The sequence below is a fragment of the Lindgomyces ingoldianus genome (assembly GCF_010093535.1).
Source record: "Lindgomyces ingoldianus strain ATCC 200398 unplaced genomic scaffold BDR25scaffold_7, whole genome shotgun sequence".
Classification (NCBI taxonomy): domain Eukaryota; kingdom Fungi; phylum Ascomycota; class Dothideomycetes; order Pleosporales; family Lindgomycetaceae; genus Lindgomyces; species Lindgomyces ingoldianus.
Window position 1 is genome coordinate 1,095,349 of NW_022985168.1, and position 17,297 is coordinate 1,112,645.

General features: G+C 38.0%; 3 protein-coding genes across 3 annotated transcripts; 1 reads left to right on the top strand and 2 right to left on the bottom strand.

Annotated features, from left to right (window-relative positions):
* Positions 1–450: 450 nt before the first annotated feature.
* BDR25DRAFT_351801 (uncharacterized protein) lies at positions 451–844 on the bottom strand (the record flags this gene model as incomplete). The annotated part of the gene is made up of 3 exons (XM_033694914.1): positions 451–545; positions 668–757; positions 826–844. The coding sequence occupies 3 exons, from the start codon at positions 842–844 to the stop codon at positions 451–453; spliced, it is 204 nt and encodes a 67-aa protein (XP_033551086.1).
* Positions 845–9,169: 8,325 nt separating this feature from the next.
* Positions 9,170–9,987, top strand: BDR25DRAFT_351802 (uncharacterized protein; the record flags this gene model as incomplete). Its single annotated transcript, XM_033694915.1, has 5 exons — positions 9,170–9,183; positions 9,240–9,304; positions 9,370–9,439; positions 9,474–9,863; positions 9,954–9,987. 5 exons carry the CDS (start codon positions 9,170–9,172, stop codon positions 9,985–9,987), a joined length of 573 nt encoding a protein of 190 aa, XP_033551087.1.
* Positions 9,988–10,071: 84 nt separating this feature from the next.
* On the bottom strand, positions 10,072–15,399 carry BDR25DRAFT_392014 (uncharacterized protein; the record flags this gene model as incomplete). The annotated part of the gene is made up of 13 exons (XM_033698178.1): positions 10,072–10,762; positions 10,814–13,857; positions 13,936–13,979; positions 14,008–14,119; positions 14,156–14,180; positions 14,234–14,251; positions 14,292–14,549; positions 14,629–14,692; positions 14,746–14,870; positions 14,895–14,974; positions 15,025–15,032; positions 15,070–15,224; positions 15,272–15,399. 13 exons carry the CDS (start codon positions 15,397–15,399, stop codon positions 10,087–10,089), a joined length of 4,737 nt encoding a protein of 1,578 aa, XP_033551088.1. The 3' UTR covers positions 10,072–10,086.
* Positions 15,400–17,297: the final 1,898 nt, after the last annotated feature.

The following is a 17,297-nucleotide window of genomic DNA, read 5'->3' on the forward strand; positions in this document are numbered from 1 at the left end:
TTTTTACTTTTCTACTTTCTTTTTTAGAGCTAACTCTTAGTGCTTTTTTTATTTATAATATCCCCTAGCTTCTTAGCTTGCGTACAATTTAACCTGCCTTTAAGATAGTGCCTATGCTTAGCTAGAGCAAGAAAAAGTTCTTGCCTAATTATATAAAGAAGGTTATTAAAATTATGTGTTATCTATCCCTTAAAGTTATTTTGCTTTTATAGTGTGTACCTTCCTCTTAGCAGCTCACGCATGTTAGAGAGGATGTACACTGCGTATAAAGCTTATTATTATAGTAGAGGAGAGTCTATATTTATTCTATTATGCAGAAGATCTAAATTTACCTCTTTATGTAGAATTATTGTAGACACACATGTAACCCCTAATAACTCTTTATATAAGGTGTATAGAGACGCTATAACTTAGAGGGGAGTGTAGGTTAATTGCCTTCTGTGCGGGCAATTAATTAAGGGGGGGTAAGGTGTTAGGGGTGCCCTTTGTGCGGGCAACTAGAGGGGGTATTAGTGGTGGACCGCCTTTGTGCGGGCAGTTAGTCCCTAGGGTGGGGGGGAGGTGTGTTAACTAATTAATTACCTCTTATATAGGCAATTAATTAAGAGGGTTGTTAATTAATAATTGCCCTTTATGCAGGCAATTAATCCCTAGGGGGGGGGTTGACAAGGCGGGGTGTTGGTTGATCGCCTTTTGTGCGAGCGATAGATCCCTAGGGGGGTAGGGGGTGTTAGTTGGTCGCCTTCCGTGCGAGCGACTGATCGAGGGGGGGGGTGTTAATAAGGCGGGCTGCTGATGAGGAGCCTCCTCTGCGTGGCTACGCACGCGGTAGGTTTCTAATCATGCAGCCTGTATTATCTCCTCTGCGTGGCTACGCACGCAGTAGGCAAGTAGTTGCACAGCCTGTGTTAACAGGAGGCTCTAGAGCGCACAAAGGCTTAGCAGTAAGCCCTCTCTGCGTAGCTACGCACGCGGCAAGTTGCTAATCTTGCCTTTGTGCAATTAGTTAATCTAGGGGCGCGTATAAGGCTTACTTACCCCTCTCTGTGTGGCTACGCACACAGTAGATATGAGCTTCTTTGTACCTTCTCTGCGTAGCTACGCACGCGGTAGGTGTAAGCTTTTTGTATAGTAGCAGTTTTGTTAATCCTTGCAAATCTGCTTATTAAAAAGACAGGTTTTCTATAAAGGCTTAAAGAGCTGTCTTTGCGTAGCTACGCATGTAGTAGGTTTAAGCTTTTACAGTAAAACAGTTTATTAATAGACTAATTAGTGTTAGTTAACCTAGGTTTAATTAAACAAACATACGCCTAAGGGGCGTACTAAAAGGTAAGTAGGTAAAGATTTTCTTGTTATTAACTACTACCCTTGTGATGACAAGCACTGTCTCTACTACCGTATGGAGCTGGGGAAGCAAGGCAGAGTAGGTCAGCTCTATTTTAGCTACACTAAGATAGAGAGGAGAAAGGGAGCTTTAAGGGCAGCTCTGCAGAAGAAGTGCTTGCAGCGCTAAGGCGCTAGCAAGGACGCTAGCGCTAAGTAAACTAATAGCGTTGCGCTAGTTGCACCCTCTATATCCTAATTAGCTGCACAGGCAGCTTGTTATGTGAAGCGCGACAGAGCTCTCTGCGTAGGACTGTTACATCACCCCCTTCTAAGGCAGTCTTATCCCTAAGACTAGGTAGTTTAGCGCCTCTATGTTAGTCTTTAAACTAGTTAAGACCTTAGTGTAGGTTAATTATTAACTTTTATAAGTTCTATATTTTTGCTTTTTTTATACACTTGCAACTAGGTGTCTAGTTGCGCTAGCAGACTAGGCTTAGTAAGATATGCTTAGTAAAAGTCTCTTACTTTATGCAGAGCTTTAAGGAATCTGTTAGCATTATACTAGGTAGAGTTAGGATTATAGCCTACCTATAAGGCTTAGTATTAGAGACGCCTGCGGTAGACATAACTATCTAGGATGTCCTAAACCTACTACTTAGGGTGACTATTAACCTTAATTAGCTCCTTTAGAGGCTTAACCTAACCTAGCAGCGTTGTAAGTGCTGCCTGCTGTAGGCAGTCTACATAGAAGACATTATACATTCTTATGTATAAAAGGAGCTTAAGCTAGTATAAATAACCTCTTATGCTTATAATTAGATAGGGCCTGTACATCTGCTAGTTAAGCTTCTAGCTAGAGCACCTTATAGTAAAGCTTTTAAAAGTTATATATACCTTATTGCTTACTATAAAGTTAGGCTTACACTACTTTTTATTTACCTAAGCTGCTTACTACTTTTAGGCTTAAGTAATGCCTTTTTTTATAATTTTAATTACTTATTATATAGTGTTGTAGCAAAGCTTAGCATAGCTCTAAGCTTTTTTATGTAAAATCTACTCTAGCGCAGTTAGTAAGCGTCTTGTATGTGCCTTTTAGTTTTAGTAGTGTGTTAGACAATAGCTAAACTTAATTTTAAATAGTAATAACTTTATTGTCTTATGCAGTAGAGATGCTTAAGCCTAGTCTATGTAGAGTAGCAGGTCTAACTAGTTGTCTTAGAAGTAATTAATAAATAGACACAGTTGCTAGTTAATATACTAATTTAGCACCTCTATGTTACTATTAGTTTAAGAATAGTAGGGTGTAGAAAGCTTTTATTTAATACTAGTAAAGCAGTAAAGCTTATTTATAAATGTAAAGGTAAACTATAGTTTGTAGTTAAAAATAATTAATTAAGAGGGTCTATAAACACGCTAGATATAGTAATAGTATAGGTCTGCAGCCTTTACAGCAGTAATAGTCTTATAGCACAGTAGTAAGAAGCAGCGCTTGCTTAAATAGTCTACTATAATAAACACATTATTATAGCTAGCTTAATTAGGTAGAAATAACTTAAAATTTATAAAAATATTTTACTATACTTACTTAAGTATTAGTAGTAGCTTAAGAAGCTCTAAGGTCTTATTTTAAAAGATATAGCTTTACTAATAGGCCTTATAAGCGCTAATATAGGTCTTAATGTTCTAGCTTATGCTTAGCTAGTAGTACTACTTGCGCAGCAGCTTAGTTATTTTTCTAGTCCTAAAATGTGTAGTAAGTTATGTTATGTAAATAGTGTAGATAAGGTAGGTCTTTAGAAACTAGACAGCTAGAACTACAAGCTTCCCTTCCTTTAGTAGTAAGCTCTTAGCGTTAATCTTCTATTATAAGCTAAAATCCTGCGCTTTATTATAGCAGTATTATAAGCTTTTATAATTCTAATTAGTATCTAAGATCTAATTAATAAGCTTATATAGTTAATTTATTAGTAGTAGCTTTATAAGCTTCTTATTTAGCAAAGAGGTGCTCTATAAGGCAGCGCGTAATTAAGTAACAAGACTAACACTAATCTACTTTTAGCTTAAAAAAGAGTATATATAAGTAGCTTTATTTTTTTTTTTTTATGTTTTAAGCTTTTCTTACTTTTTTAATAGCATGTCTACAACAATGTTAGCAGTGCCTAGGCAGTAGGTTAGCATAAGGTTAAAGTCTGCTATTAGCATAGCCTATTATATTTAGTAAGAGGTAAGCTTATGCTTAATAGTAAAGTACTTAAAAGCTTAGTAGTTAGTAATTACTATAAATAGCTTATTTTATTATAGGCTTATTAGCTACACTTACTACTTTTATAAGCCTTAGACAACTATAAGCATCTTTTTATTATATATATTATAGTTTATCTACAGCAGGCTTATAGTCTTAGAGTAGAACGCTATAGGGCGCTAAATGCTGTTATCTTATAGCTATAATAGTACTTTTATAATAACTCTATTACTTACATTAGTCTTTATACATGTCTTATAATTTAGTAAGTAGTGTGTAAAGATATTATTTAATAGCATAAAGTCTTTAGCGTGCTTAAACGCAGCTAACTTATGCTCTTCTAAAAGATACTAGGCGCTACACTTAAGCAGCTTTGTAAGCAGCTATACAATGCAACTATAGTTCTTAAAAAAGGCGTAGTAGAAGTTGCAGAACTCTAGGAACAACTATAGGCTCTTAATTAAGGTTAGTATAGGCTAGTCTTAGACAGCAGCTACCTTAGTAGAGTCCTTACAGATTTTGTCTATGCTAATAATAAAACTTAAAAATTTTATCTTAGTAACTATAAATTTACTTTTCTTAAGGTTAATCTATAAGCTAGTGTTTTATAGATAATATAGGACCTTAGTAACATATGCCTTATGCTATAAAAGGTTGTCTAAGTAAATTAAAATGTTGTTAAAGTAAGCTATATAAAAGTTATTAAGTAGGCTATGTAAAACCTAATTAATATATTACTAAAAAGTTATAAGGCTATTATAAAGTTTAAAAAGCAGCATATAATACTTATAGTTACTATAGTGTGTTTAAAAAGTAGTTAAGTCCTTAACCTCTTTAGTAAGCTAGATGTAATAGAACGCTTGTTATATGTTAAGCTTAGTAAAGACCTTAGCTGCAGCTAGCTGCGTAAGCATCTTTTAGATTAAAAGTATTAAGTAAGTGTTTTTTTTTATAATTATGTTAAGCTTATAATAGTTTATATAAAACTTCTACTTTTCTTTTAGCTTCTTAGTAAACAAGACTAGAGAAGCGTAGCTAGTGTTACTGTGCGTAATAAATCTGCGTTGTAGGTGGTTGTCTAGATAGTCCTTAACTAGCCTAAGCTGCTCTAGAGACATGCTGTATAGTAGGCTACTTAATAAAGTGTTCTCTGCTATTAGCTTAATATTATAGTTAACACTAAGTTAGTGTAGCAGTAGTTTATCTAAGTCTTTTTTTAAAAAGTAGGCTAGCGTAGCTTTAGCATACGCAGGGGATAGTAACTTCTTAAGCATTAGCTGTTAGAGCTTATCTTTAGAATTAACTATTATAAGTGCTTAATAGTCCTTAATTAGTTAATTAACTTTATAAACACTAATATGTCTAATTACAACATCTCTACGCCTTACATGTAGCATAAACATAGCAGTGTTAATTATGTTTACCTCTAGCCCTACCTTAGCAAGTGCTTTTCTAGAGACAGCTAGTTAATGTTAGCACGCTTAATTAGCGCTAAAAAGAATTAGTTAAGAATTAAGTTACTTTTTTATCTTTTTTAAATTTTACTACTAATTATGCTTCTAAGTTAATTAAAGTTAGTATTAATTAATTTTTAATATTTTTATAAACTTATTTTATTAGTTAGTGTTTACTTAATAAGATTAGTTAATTTATAAAAACGCGCTACATATAAAAATAATAATATTATGCTTATAGTCCTATGTTTAATTATTATCTAGCTACTAAATTAATTATTTCTTATAGTTAATCTAAACACTAGCCTTTTTAAGAACTTTATAGCTTATAATTAAGTTATAACAGCCTATGTTATAGAGGATAAAGAGTGTAGGTAGCTAGTAGCTATTAATTACTAGATCTATGTAAAAGTACTTATTTACTTGTTTATTTAGTTAATTATTATATCCTGTAATAAAGATAGACTTAATGCTAAGCATCTTAGGCTATAGGTGCTTCTAGATTGTCTGCAGGTATTACAAGTAGATTAGATTATAGCTGCTAGCCTCTATGTTAATAAGACTATTTAAGTGTATAGTAATCCCTTTAGTAGAGATGCAGCAGAGCAGCATAAAAAGCTTACTGCTAAATAGTAGCTTATGTAGCTTTTATACTAGCGCTTTATTTATTAACTCTAGAGAGAAGACTTTTTTTAAAGTAAGTTTTTTTTTAATTTACTGTTTTTACTAGAGCTTGTAGTGTCTAGCTTCTACGCTGCTTCTATAGCTTTGCTCTTAGCGTAGGTGTAAAAGTAGTTGCAACTTATATATCCTAGCTAATAGCATAAGTAGTAGGTTATAGCATCTTTTATTAAAGCTGCCTACACTTAAGGTGTTACTAGAGTTATTAGGGCAGTAGTAGTAGTAGTAGGTTAAAAAATGTTCTAACATATAAGCTTTTCTTAACCTTTTTACACATGTTGCGCGCTTAACTCTGTAGTAGACCTTTATAGTAAAAAGAATATCTAGTAGGCTTACTTTATATAATTAAAGAAGCTAACTATTAAGTTATTATAGTAAGTCTTTATATATACTTAAAGCTAACTTAATAAGGTGTTATAAATTTTATTCTTTTACTGCTTAAGTAGCAGCTTAGCTTTATTTATAAGGCATATAAACTAGGCTTTAAAGTTTTTAAAATCTTAAAATAACTTTATTTTAAGCTAGTAAAGCTTAGTTTTAGCTTTTATTTACTAGTTAGTATTTTTAAAGTTTTTTTTTAAAAAGCTTATAATATTTTTAGTTATTACTAGCTTACCTTACTACTTTTAAGCTTTAAAGTAAGGAACTAGTTAACTTAGCACTTAACTACTTACTTTACTTTTAGTATAGTGTACTTAAGTGTTTTTTTTTTTTATAGGGTTACTATCTGCAGGTATAAAGTAGTCTATGTTATAAAGTAGCTTACTTATTAGAAGGTCTTTTTAGTAGTTAAATTTAACATTATTTTTACCTATAAACCTAGGCAGATTCTCTGCTTTAGCTAATAGTTTTAGCCTAGCTCCTTAGCTTATAGTACTAATATAAAAAAAGTTAGGCGTTTTTAGTGTAGCTAGGTTAAATTATAGTTATTTTCTTAATATAGTTAGTGTAGGTGTGCCTTTTAGCACTTAATAAGCTTTATTTAAAAAAAATAATTAGTTATATGCTAGCATAGTAGTAGCTTTAAGTTTTTTAACTTTATTTTTATAATTAGCTAGGCATTTAAGAGTTTTATTTAGTAGGCTTTAAAGCTTTTATAGCTTTTTACTAACTTTTACTTACTTAGCTTCTGCTATATTAACTGCTTTAGTAAAAGTATTAGTGTAGTTTTAATAAGCTTATACTTTTAATAACTACTATAGTAGCTTATTTACTATAACTATGTAATCTATAGCTATAAGGTTTAGTAAGTCTAGGTAGAGGCTAATTAAATTATAATTAGTAGTACTTTAGGTAATAGCCTTTGTTTAAAATAATAGTGCTTTTCTAGCTTACTAAGCGCGCACACGCGCAGTCTTAATAGTGTAGTCCTTCTTAAACACATTATTAGTGTAGAACTAGGCCTAGCATAGCAGCGTCCTTAGTTTAGGCGTATAGGTGTTACTAGTAGGCTAGGTAGTAGAATTAACATGTATTTTAATCTTTAATAGCTTCTTTATTTTAGTGCTTTTAGCTCTTTCCCTCTACTCTAGGGTCTAGCAGTCTGCAGAGGTATAGTGTAGTGTAAGCCCTAGGTCTAGTGACAGTAGGGTTAATAGTTAATTAGTGGTGGGTTTGTACGTGGGTTTGTACAGAGCCTGCAGCTCTCTTCGCGTTGTTGCGGTAGTAGTTAGTACAGTAGGCCCCTCTCTATAGTTAATTTAAACTAAAGCAGTAGCACTCCTAGCTTAAAGCTTCTTAATAAGGTGTAATAATTTAATTATTACTTAGTGTTACTTTTATAGTTACTTAGCCTAACTAGGGCTTTAAGGTAGATAGCTATTATTAATAAACTAAAGCTTAGCCTAGTTGTACTAGCAGATCTGTCTAAGTAAAAGTTAGTTAGCAGATTAAGCTTTTAAAGCTAACTGCATAGTAGACCTAAATATTATGTTACTATTCTTTAGCTAAATAAGATAATCTTAGTATAATGTAATAATAAGCACTATCTTTACTACTATATAAAGCTAGGGAAGTAAGGCAGAGTAGGTTAGCTCTATTTTAGCTACACTAAGATAGAGAGAAGAAAAAGAGCTTTAAGGGCAGCTCTGCAGAAGAAGTGCTTGCAGCGCTAAGGCGCTAGTAAGGACGCTAGCGCTAAGCAAACTAATAGCGTTGCGCTAGTCGCACCCTCTATATCCTGATTGGCTGCACGGGCAGCTCGTCATGTGAAGCGCGACAGAGCTCTCTGCGTAGGACCGTCACAACCCTCTCTTTTTATACAAAGAAAGAGGGCTCTTAAGTACACATAGCCCCTAACGCACAGGCTAGATAGCCAACGTTTTAGGCAACCTAATTCAGCTGTACGCGTGTACAGACACAGCTGTACTTACGTACAGACATTAGCTATATATAAATTAAGCTTTTTTTAAGTGTATTATTTAATAGTTTAATTTTATTTACTTAATTTTTAATATTTATCTACTTTGCTAGAGTCTTTGCTAAGATGTCTACTAAAAGTATGTATTAATTATATATTAATATGTTATGTTAGCTAGTTAAAGATGAAGCTAGTGTTGCTTATTACTTTATAGTAGTTAGTTATATGTTGTTGTGCAGTGTCTTACTTCTTATTGTACACTGCCTTTAAATAGCTTTATATAAAAAAATAAAATAAACCTTTTAGTGTTAAACAAGCACTACTATTTATATAATACCTTTAAATAGTATTATATAGACAGGTTTTCTGCTCTTTGTTAGGTAACTAAATAGAGATTTATAGCTACTTATATGTAAATTAGACTTTATTTTTACTTTTAGTAATTTATAGTTAAATTAGTAAAAAAAAGATTTCTTTTATACATAATCTTTTAAATAAAAAGGTATAAAAAAAGCTTTCTGTCTTATAGCATTTAAACTACTAATTAGTGTTAAATAGGCTCTATGCTAGCTATGCAAAGCAAAGAGGTTTACACAGTGTACACATTACGCGGGGGGGGGTTTGCAGGTAACTAGTGTTAATTCTTCTTGTTCTAATTCTGTGCAAAGGAAAGGGGTATTTATCTGTCTGTGCGTATAACTGTGACACAAGACCATAACACGTGACGCCTAACCGCGTATCTAAATATTGCTATTCAGACAATATTAGTTTTTTTTTAAAAAAAAAAAACTTTATAAATAGCTGTAGTATGTTACTTAAAAAGTGTTATATTTTATTTAAATGCTTAAAGCATAGTTAAGCTATATTTAACATTCTTTTAACACATCTAAGTAGTGTTGTTAGGAATGCATTAGTGTAAAAAGAGTAGTTTAGTGTAGTCTTAGCAAAAGTAAGCAACTTAGGTGTGTAAGCAACTCGCCTGTAGGGTACGTTAATTTATATAGAAAATTATAAAAGTCTCTTAGACAGCTAATAAGAGAAACGCTAGTTACAGGGGTTAGAAACTGCTAGCCTCTAGGCTATACTCTGTTTAGAGTAGCACTATGTATGGTGGTTTATGCGTCCTATCATCACCCTAGCTAAGCTAGCTGAGATAAATTGGGGTTTGGCGAGCCAGGGAAGCTGATCTGGATATAGTTAGTGTGAATTTAGTTCCTTTTCATGATCACAGCTATTTGACGAGTATTAGAATTAGGACTGGCTAGGTGCATCTCGTGTACACGGAATGGGTCTGTAGTTGGCGTGAGCGCTAGAGCTCCCTTCCGTACGCCTTGCTGGCCTTTTGAAGAGACATAGATTCACCACAGATGTCTCCCTGTGAGTTAGTGAAGGACGCTGAAGATATGACTAGTAGCAGAGTTTGGTGTGCGCTTTATGAGCTCTTCAATACAACAGGCACCAGCGAACGTTCCTCACAACTGCCTGTTTTAGATAGTCATATCCCAATCTCACACACCTTGAAGACTTCAAGAATTTCAAACCTTCCCCTTTCAACGCAGGCTGTGTACATAAGTTGTTTCTATTCCGTGGAAGATGGGAACGCGGATGTTGAAGGTGTGGTGGATGTGTACATATTGTATGGTGTCCCTATGATTGAGAACTGTCATATCTCTTTGTTTCAATCCCGTGTGCATTTGGAAAAGGGTATACTGGGAGAAGGAAAAGAGGTATTGGGATACCACTTGTTAGGCCTACTTATTCTTGAAGGGCATCCTCATGTATTTGGATACTGCATATCCTCGTCTGCTTTTACATATAAAATTACTACTATAGTGCAGTAAAAGCGCCCATTTATTCTAGGCAAGTACACATGTTGACCGCACCAAGTAAGCACCCATTTTCTCGCAACCAAGTATAGCCGGTAACAGCCTCGGCCGTAGCATGCCTCTAATGACCTAATTTATAGACATCCAAAACTCCAACAATAGGTCATAACCCTGAACTCAATGCCTCTACTTGCATCTTCAAGCTTTTCCTTTCAACTCCCCATTCATCTCCCCATTTATCAAAGCCCTCCACAGTGCCCTGAAATCTACCGGCTTCGTCATAAAACAATCCACACCGGAGCTCCAAGCCTCGAGCCTCGCACTTGCGGATGCCAGGCCCGTGAGTGCTATGATATGGGCGTGTTTGATGCTATTCTTCGCTTCATACTGGCGGATAGCGCGTGTTGCTGACATACCGTCCATTACTGGCATTGATATGTCCATGAGGATCACGTCGAACTTGATGGCCTCGTTCTGGTATGCGCGAAGGGCTTCGAGTCCGTTCGTAGCCTCTTTGTGGGCGAGGCTTCGCTTTTTCAAGAAGGCGACGAGGAGTCGGCGGTTGATAGGATTATCATCGACAATCAGGACGTTCGAGATGGAAGTTCTGAGTTGGTTGGGGAGGCGAGGACTAGAGACATTCGGCACAAACATTGACTCTGGTGAATTTTCAAATATCGGCGGAATTGGTAGCGGAAAGGATGGGTTCCAACGCTTCTCTGTGATTACAGGTGGAGCGGGAGTGTTTGGATCCGGGTCGGGAGTGGATTGAGGAGAAGATATTGTATGAGCGTGGAACTGGGAATTCTCACTAAGAGATTCATAGCGATCGAGACAATGGGAAATTAAGCTTGCTAGTTTGTAAGGTCCACATCTAGTATTTGATTAGAAGAGTCCCAGATAATCTACAACAGGTGCAACTTACGGCTGGGTCATGATTTCAACAACAGACTCCTTATTTGTCATGCGGGCATCCAAGCGTAGTGTCGCCGCTTCTAGCCCATCCATTGCAACGAAGATCGTCACCGGAGCTCTCTCGTTCGCAAATCTTCGCTGTCGAATGGCTGAGAGATATTCGAATGAAACCTCCGGACATATAACTATATCAGCGTCGTGTCCATCCCACTCGCTCGTATGAACGACCTTCATTTTGAGCCAGTTGGTCAAAGTCCTCGCCAAAGCATCAGCGAAATACTTGAGACCTTCATCCGTCGAATGTAGCACTGGGGACTTAATATAGCTGGGGTGAGTCATGTTTAATATACAAATGCGTCGACCTTCCAATCGTGGCACAGAAGCTAGAAACTGAGTTCTTGGAGCTACATCAAGTCGTGGGTTCTCTGGCCTGGGTAGCGCAAGCTTAATGGTGAGCTTGGTACCCTTCGTAGTGTCGCTGCTAACCTCGATCTTTCCGCCAATGGTTTCAATGATCTGTTGCACAATGCTGAGGCCAAGGCCGGTGCCGGGTGATAGATAGTTCTCCTGAGAAAAGGGCTGAAAAGCTTTGTTTGCCAGAAATTGCGGGCTCATTCCCGAACCAGAGTCAGTGATAGTTAAGGTAACATGAGTGAAAGTACTCGCGCCGTTGCTCTGATCCCCCGCTCGAAGAGACACCAGGATGTGCCCGGATTCAGTGTACTTCAATGCGTTGCTAAAAACATTCATAACAATCCTTCTCCATTCACCAGCAGGGACACAAAAGATCCAGTCTTCCTCATTCGCAACGTCCAGAACAACGAAACAGCACTTGCGTTTCACAATTGCCCCAAGGGGTGAAGTCCTCTCGGGTTCCGAATTCGGCTCCAATGGAGAGGAAGGACCATCCTCTTCAGTGCTTGAGGTGGGCTGGTAATTTACGCCTGCAAAGACAGCCTCAACCACCTCTTCTGTTGCTAATCCTAGATCGAAAGCAGATCCCTGTAACACTGACTTATGAGGACTTTGTGATGTAAGTGGTTTCGAGGACAACCGAATGGTATTTATACCCTTCAGTCGTTTCGAAGAGAGATTCCGTTTTGTTTCGTTGATCTTCGCATAGTCTAGGACGTGATTGAGAGTATCAAGGAGGGTCTGTCCGCACGCTGCCATGGAGTTGAGCATCGATATCTGAAACGAGTCGAGGGGGCTATCCTGGAGGAACCGTAAGGTACCAAGAATGCCGTGTAATGGTGAGCGAAGCTCATGAGAGATGGAAGCGACAAACGTTGTTTTGGCTAGGCTCGAGGCGATAGCATCTAGTCTTGCGAGCTCGTTCATAATTGAGCTACTAAAGACTTTGAAGTAGGTGAGATCTACTTGTGTGGAGAGTAGGCGATCGGGTCGATTACTCCAGCACAGACACCCAGCAAACCATCTTGACCTTTGGAAGTCCCAAAATGGTACAAAAGCGACACTGCGAGCGCCAGGTAGGGCAGTTAGAATAGCCTTCCAAGTTTTACCCACACGATCGACTGGCGTCTTGCGCCTCTGTTGTTCTCGTAGTGATAGCCTTTCGTTCAAGATACCAGGGCCACCAGATGATTCCGATTCATCTGCCGAGGATACAGGTTCACCATCGGCCGTAAAGTATAGCACCTTACCAGCAGGAAACTTGCGGAACAAGCGTGTCAGATCTGCCTCCGGGAGAGATGGTTGTGCGAGCCTGGCCCCGGCTCCAGCGACATTAGGTCTCTCCAAAGTCGCGCATCCAAGTATTTGGCAAGTTTTTCTTGAACTCTGCGGCGTCAAGAGTGTCTCTTCGCTGGACGATTTCGAATCCAAGGCACTCTCCCAATTGGCTTCCGACCCGTACTCGGTATCCTCGCCGTGATGGTACTGGCTTGTTGCCGTGACCGAGGCGTCCAGAATAAGAACTCCATCCAAATCACTTGATGCTTGCATGATGTTTGCTGCACGTGCAAACATTCGTTTGGAGTTCAGTGGCAAAATGCTTTCTTGTAACGCCTTAACCGTCTGATGTTGTGTAGAGACGGTTTTGGGCAGTTTTCCCCGTTGCATCAAGTCCTGCCGGCTCTGCAAGATAGCACTCGATGCGGCCGATGTACCATTAAGAGTTCTTGAGGATGTTGTGTCTGTCTTGGTTTTTGAGGGCGGATCCGGAGGTGGCCTTGGGGGCGGCTCAGTAGCTATTCCAGACTTTGGAGCTCTCGATCTTTCGTAAAGCTTAGGCCTCGCGGAAGGGTCCTGAATATCATTCTCAAACGGCTGTAGAGTTGAAGCTCCATCGGTGAATGATATGAGACCGCGAGTCATCTGCTCTCCTCGTTTGTACTGATCCCTGAGCGTATATGTGTCCAAATACTCCACAATGGTAGTGGCAAGGTCGGTCAGGTATATGATGTCTGGCCGCGATACCGCCCTGCGAGGCTTGTCGTCAAAGATGCATAGAGCGCCGACGATGGCTCCTGAGGGACTGGTCAAAGCCACTCCGATGTAGAATCGCACCTGCGGCCCCGCCCTCACATAGGATCGCATTCGAAAAGTCTCGTGCTCTGAGAGATCATTTATGATGACGGTGGCATCTTCACTAGTAGCTAGCTTTGTAGGATCTATGCAAAGCACGGCCTCACAAGCTCCCCACGTCCTGGGAATGCTCACGTTGCCGAGCCATAAATCACCAGGAGGCAGTTTAGAGTCGAACCGCAAGGATGTGTCTGGCGTGGCTTCCGCTAGGATATGCTGTCGCTGGCCGTCAATGAGCGAGATTAAGGCACGATTGGCACCCAGGCGGATTGACGCCAACTGGGCGAAGCCCATGAGAGCGGAGTCTTGGGCCCGGCGGGCGACATGGTCGTGAGGGAGAAAACAGAGATCTGGGGATGGGCCAAGCTGGTCAAGGTAAGGAATGTCGCGAAAGGCCGAGCTATAGAGTCGGAGGACGTCACGCTCTCTCCGAGCCTCTGACATGGGCTTAGGCATGCGTATGCGCGCATGTTCAGCGTTGCGAGCCATGGAATGAAACTCTATCGCCTCGTCCACGCCTGAGAGCGGGCAAGGGAATATAAGTCGAAGTTATGTCGCAAGAGATGTCTATCATGCTAGAGTGACGGAGGAAAGAGCTGTATCATTGGAAATGGGAATGCGCCAGCGGTCTAGATGTGCCGACCGCAACTTTGCCACTCCATTTGCTGAGCCACGTACGATGCCACACCCAAATACAGAAAGTCTCTAGCCCCATCAGGTAAGTTACAAAGTTCCAACTTTCAACATGCCAAGTTAATTCGACAAGCAACTGCGAGAAGCATCCTCTTATCATTTAGAGAGAAACCCCGATAACTGGTCCCTCAAATATCCTCTCTCATCGGCCTTTCACTCCTCCTCCTAGACGTGCCATCTCCCTCATGACTCTTGCCCTGCACCGTCCCTGAAAATCGCACACCCAACCTCTGCCGCCTTCTTTTTACTTGTCCCAAACAGTTCCCTCTCCAAACTCTTCGTATCTGCCTAGAGCAACTCCCGATTTTCTATCCCTGTCTTGCTCCTTGCAGCCGTGGCCAATGTGAATGCAGCTCTCAACTGCGTCATCGCATATCCACTCTTCACAAGCTTCGAGTTGAACTGTGAATCCTGCCAGATAATATACATGGTGGTAGCCCAGACCAGTTGATAGATAGCAAACACTGTTGACAGCACGGTACTGCAACCCCACTGATAGGAGGGGTCTGCGGTGTCCGGGAGACAGGGGATGAGTTTCCCAGCGCCGCTAAGCTGTATCCTTTACCGTTGTTACAATATCCCCACTCGTAACTTTCGTCTTCGGCGTCATATACACGGCTAAAGAGAGTTATATTGAGGGATATCCTGCCTGGAGTGTAGTTAGTAACAGAAGAACACATATAGTTACATCCTGATACTTACACCTGGGTGTCCGCATTTCCCAGCTGCCGTTAGCCCAGTTCCATGACGAAAATGTCTCGATGTTGTTGGGATAGTGAAAGGTGCCTAAAAGGAAATATTGGTGTACATGGAATGAAGACGTGGAGCTGAAAAGAGGAGTGCTTCCTCACAATCCGTCCAGTTCCAGCCTTTGAACTCCAAATGCTCCTCGTAATATGTTGGCGGCCACCGACTGTACTGAATGAACGTTCTATTTGGCATAGGACAGTTGCCTAATAGCCTAGTAAGCGCCGATCCTACCATGAAATCTGTCGAACAGCGTCTAGAGGTGCCTACAGTCGCCACGGCCATACCACAGATTTTCGAGTAGAGTGAACTGATCTGAGGCCGAACATGTAGCATTGAACGTGTCATTTCCCGCTTTCGTTATAAAATATCCCGGTGTGAAATCGCCTGCAGGGGCAATCTGCTCGCCACTGCCAATGGAAACCCACCCGACACTGGTATTCACATAACCCGTCATCGCGGAGAGAACCGTAGGCATCACCAACGCCCAAAAATCGATATTAGCATGTACAGGAATAGAATCCAGGTCCGCCTGCTCCGAGTTTTGAAGAGGTCTTTAAGGAGCGCCCACATAGATGCCAGAGAAGCTCCGTCTACGGTGATGTGCATAAACGTTTGATAGCTTGCTAGATGCCGTTCAATCACTCTAAGTAGTGCGTTCGAGAAGACAAAGGATAATGCCCTGTAAGGCTGGAAACGGCTTGTACTAGGGTCCTTACGCGCGACAGGTATATATACTAACCTGTACGCAGATTAACTGTTAGTTGATTATTCGCACCTTTTTAGTTGTATTAGCGCAATGGTACAGATCCATGTCCTTACACTAAGCGTTGTGTTTATCCTGCGCCTCTAAGCCGCAGGTGGTCAGCCTTAAGCTGTGCGCGTGTTGCGCCTCTAAGGTGCAGGTTAAGGTTAGGTGACACCTAGAACAGGCGTTTCTAAGAAGGATGATAATGTAAGGCTGCCAGTCCTTACAAAGAGTAATAATGCACTATAAAGCTAGAATTAGCCTATACAGGGGTTCTTACAGGCAACATGTATATATACTATTCTGTATATAGTGTGACGGCGCGGACCGCGTCACATGCTCTGCGGCTTCAGCTCCCTCGCTAGCGCAACCAGTGCTGGCGATAGATCGATCCGATTCGTGGATCGATCCGAATCCACGCTATCCTGAATCTAGATTAGATCCTTAAATTAATTTATAGTCTTAGCTAAAAATTTACTTCCCTATTAATAAAACAACTTTAAAAGTCTTATATAATAGAATCCTATAAATTAAGCTTAGCTCTAGTGCCTAAAAATAAGAGTAGTAACATTAAAAACTTTGTATAACTACTAATGTCTAATAAACTTACTAAATAAAATAGCTGTCTTTTTTAACACTATAATTTTTATAATTATAACTACACTTTAAAAGTTATTATAAACTTTTAAAGGTACTTAAAATCTAACTACTAAGTTTTAGTAAAAAGCACTTTTTTTTTATATAATAAGCAGGTGCTATTAAAATCTAAGAGCTATAAAACTGCGCAGAACCTTATATAAAAAAATATATATAGAATACTATGTTTAGAGCTTATCTAAATAAAGATATTATTTAAAAAGCTTTTATATAACTAATTATTTAATAGTGTTTTACTTTTTTAGTTATTAAATTATTATTCTTTTAAGCTTTTATATAAGCATTAAATTTTATTACTAGAGAGGCTATTTTAGTTTTACACTTTACTATTTATATAGTAATTTAAAGCTATTAGTATAAAAAGAAGCTTATTTTTTAGCATAAGATTTAAACAGTAACTTTAAAAATTAATATTATACTTAATCTTTAGACCTTTTTAAACTAAATTTTATTTATTATAATTACTAAACACTTTATATAAAGCTTAGATAATACTGTTACTAAACACTTTTTTACTTTATAACTAGTTTTAGGCTATTCTAGTAAAAAATAGTTCTCTGTACTTTATATAGTACTTAAAAAGTACAAGATTACTAAAAATTTAGAAGTAGTTATTAAAGATAATGCTAGCACTAATAACACTTTTTATTATATAATTAGTAAGTAGTATTCTAATAAACTTAATCTATATTAAAATTTTAAAAATAAAAAAGTTTACTATTTTAGTTATATTATTAATTTTATTATGTAAGCATTTTTATTTTTAAGTTTATATAAAAGTTATCTTAAAAATCTTAAAGCTGTAGACTTTAAAAAGGTAAATAAGTTACTCTTTAATTTTATATAATTTTATATAATTAGAGCTATTAGTCTCTTTAGTAAACTTTATAACATTATAGTCTATATTTATAGTTTAGGGCTTTATATAAATAAGTTTATCTTGCAAGCTAGACAGATAATACCTTTAGATAATTATATAATTAATATAGTAATTAAGCTTAAAATGTATATAAAATTTTATATTAAAAACTAACTTAATCTTAAATATAATACTTTAAAGATAAAAAATTAAAAAATGCTTTATATAATAAAAACATTTTTA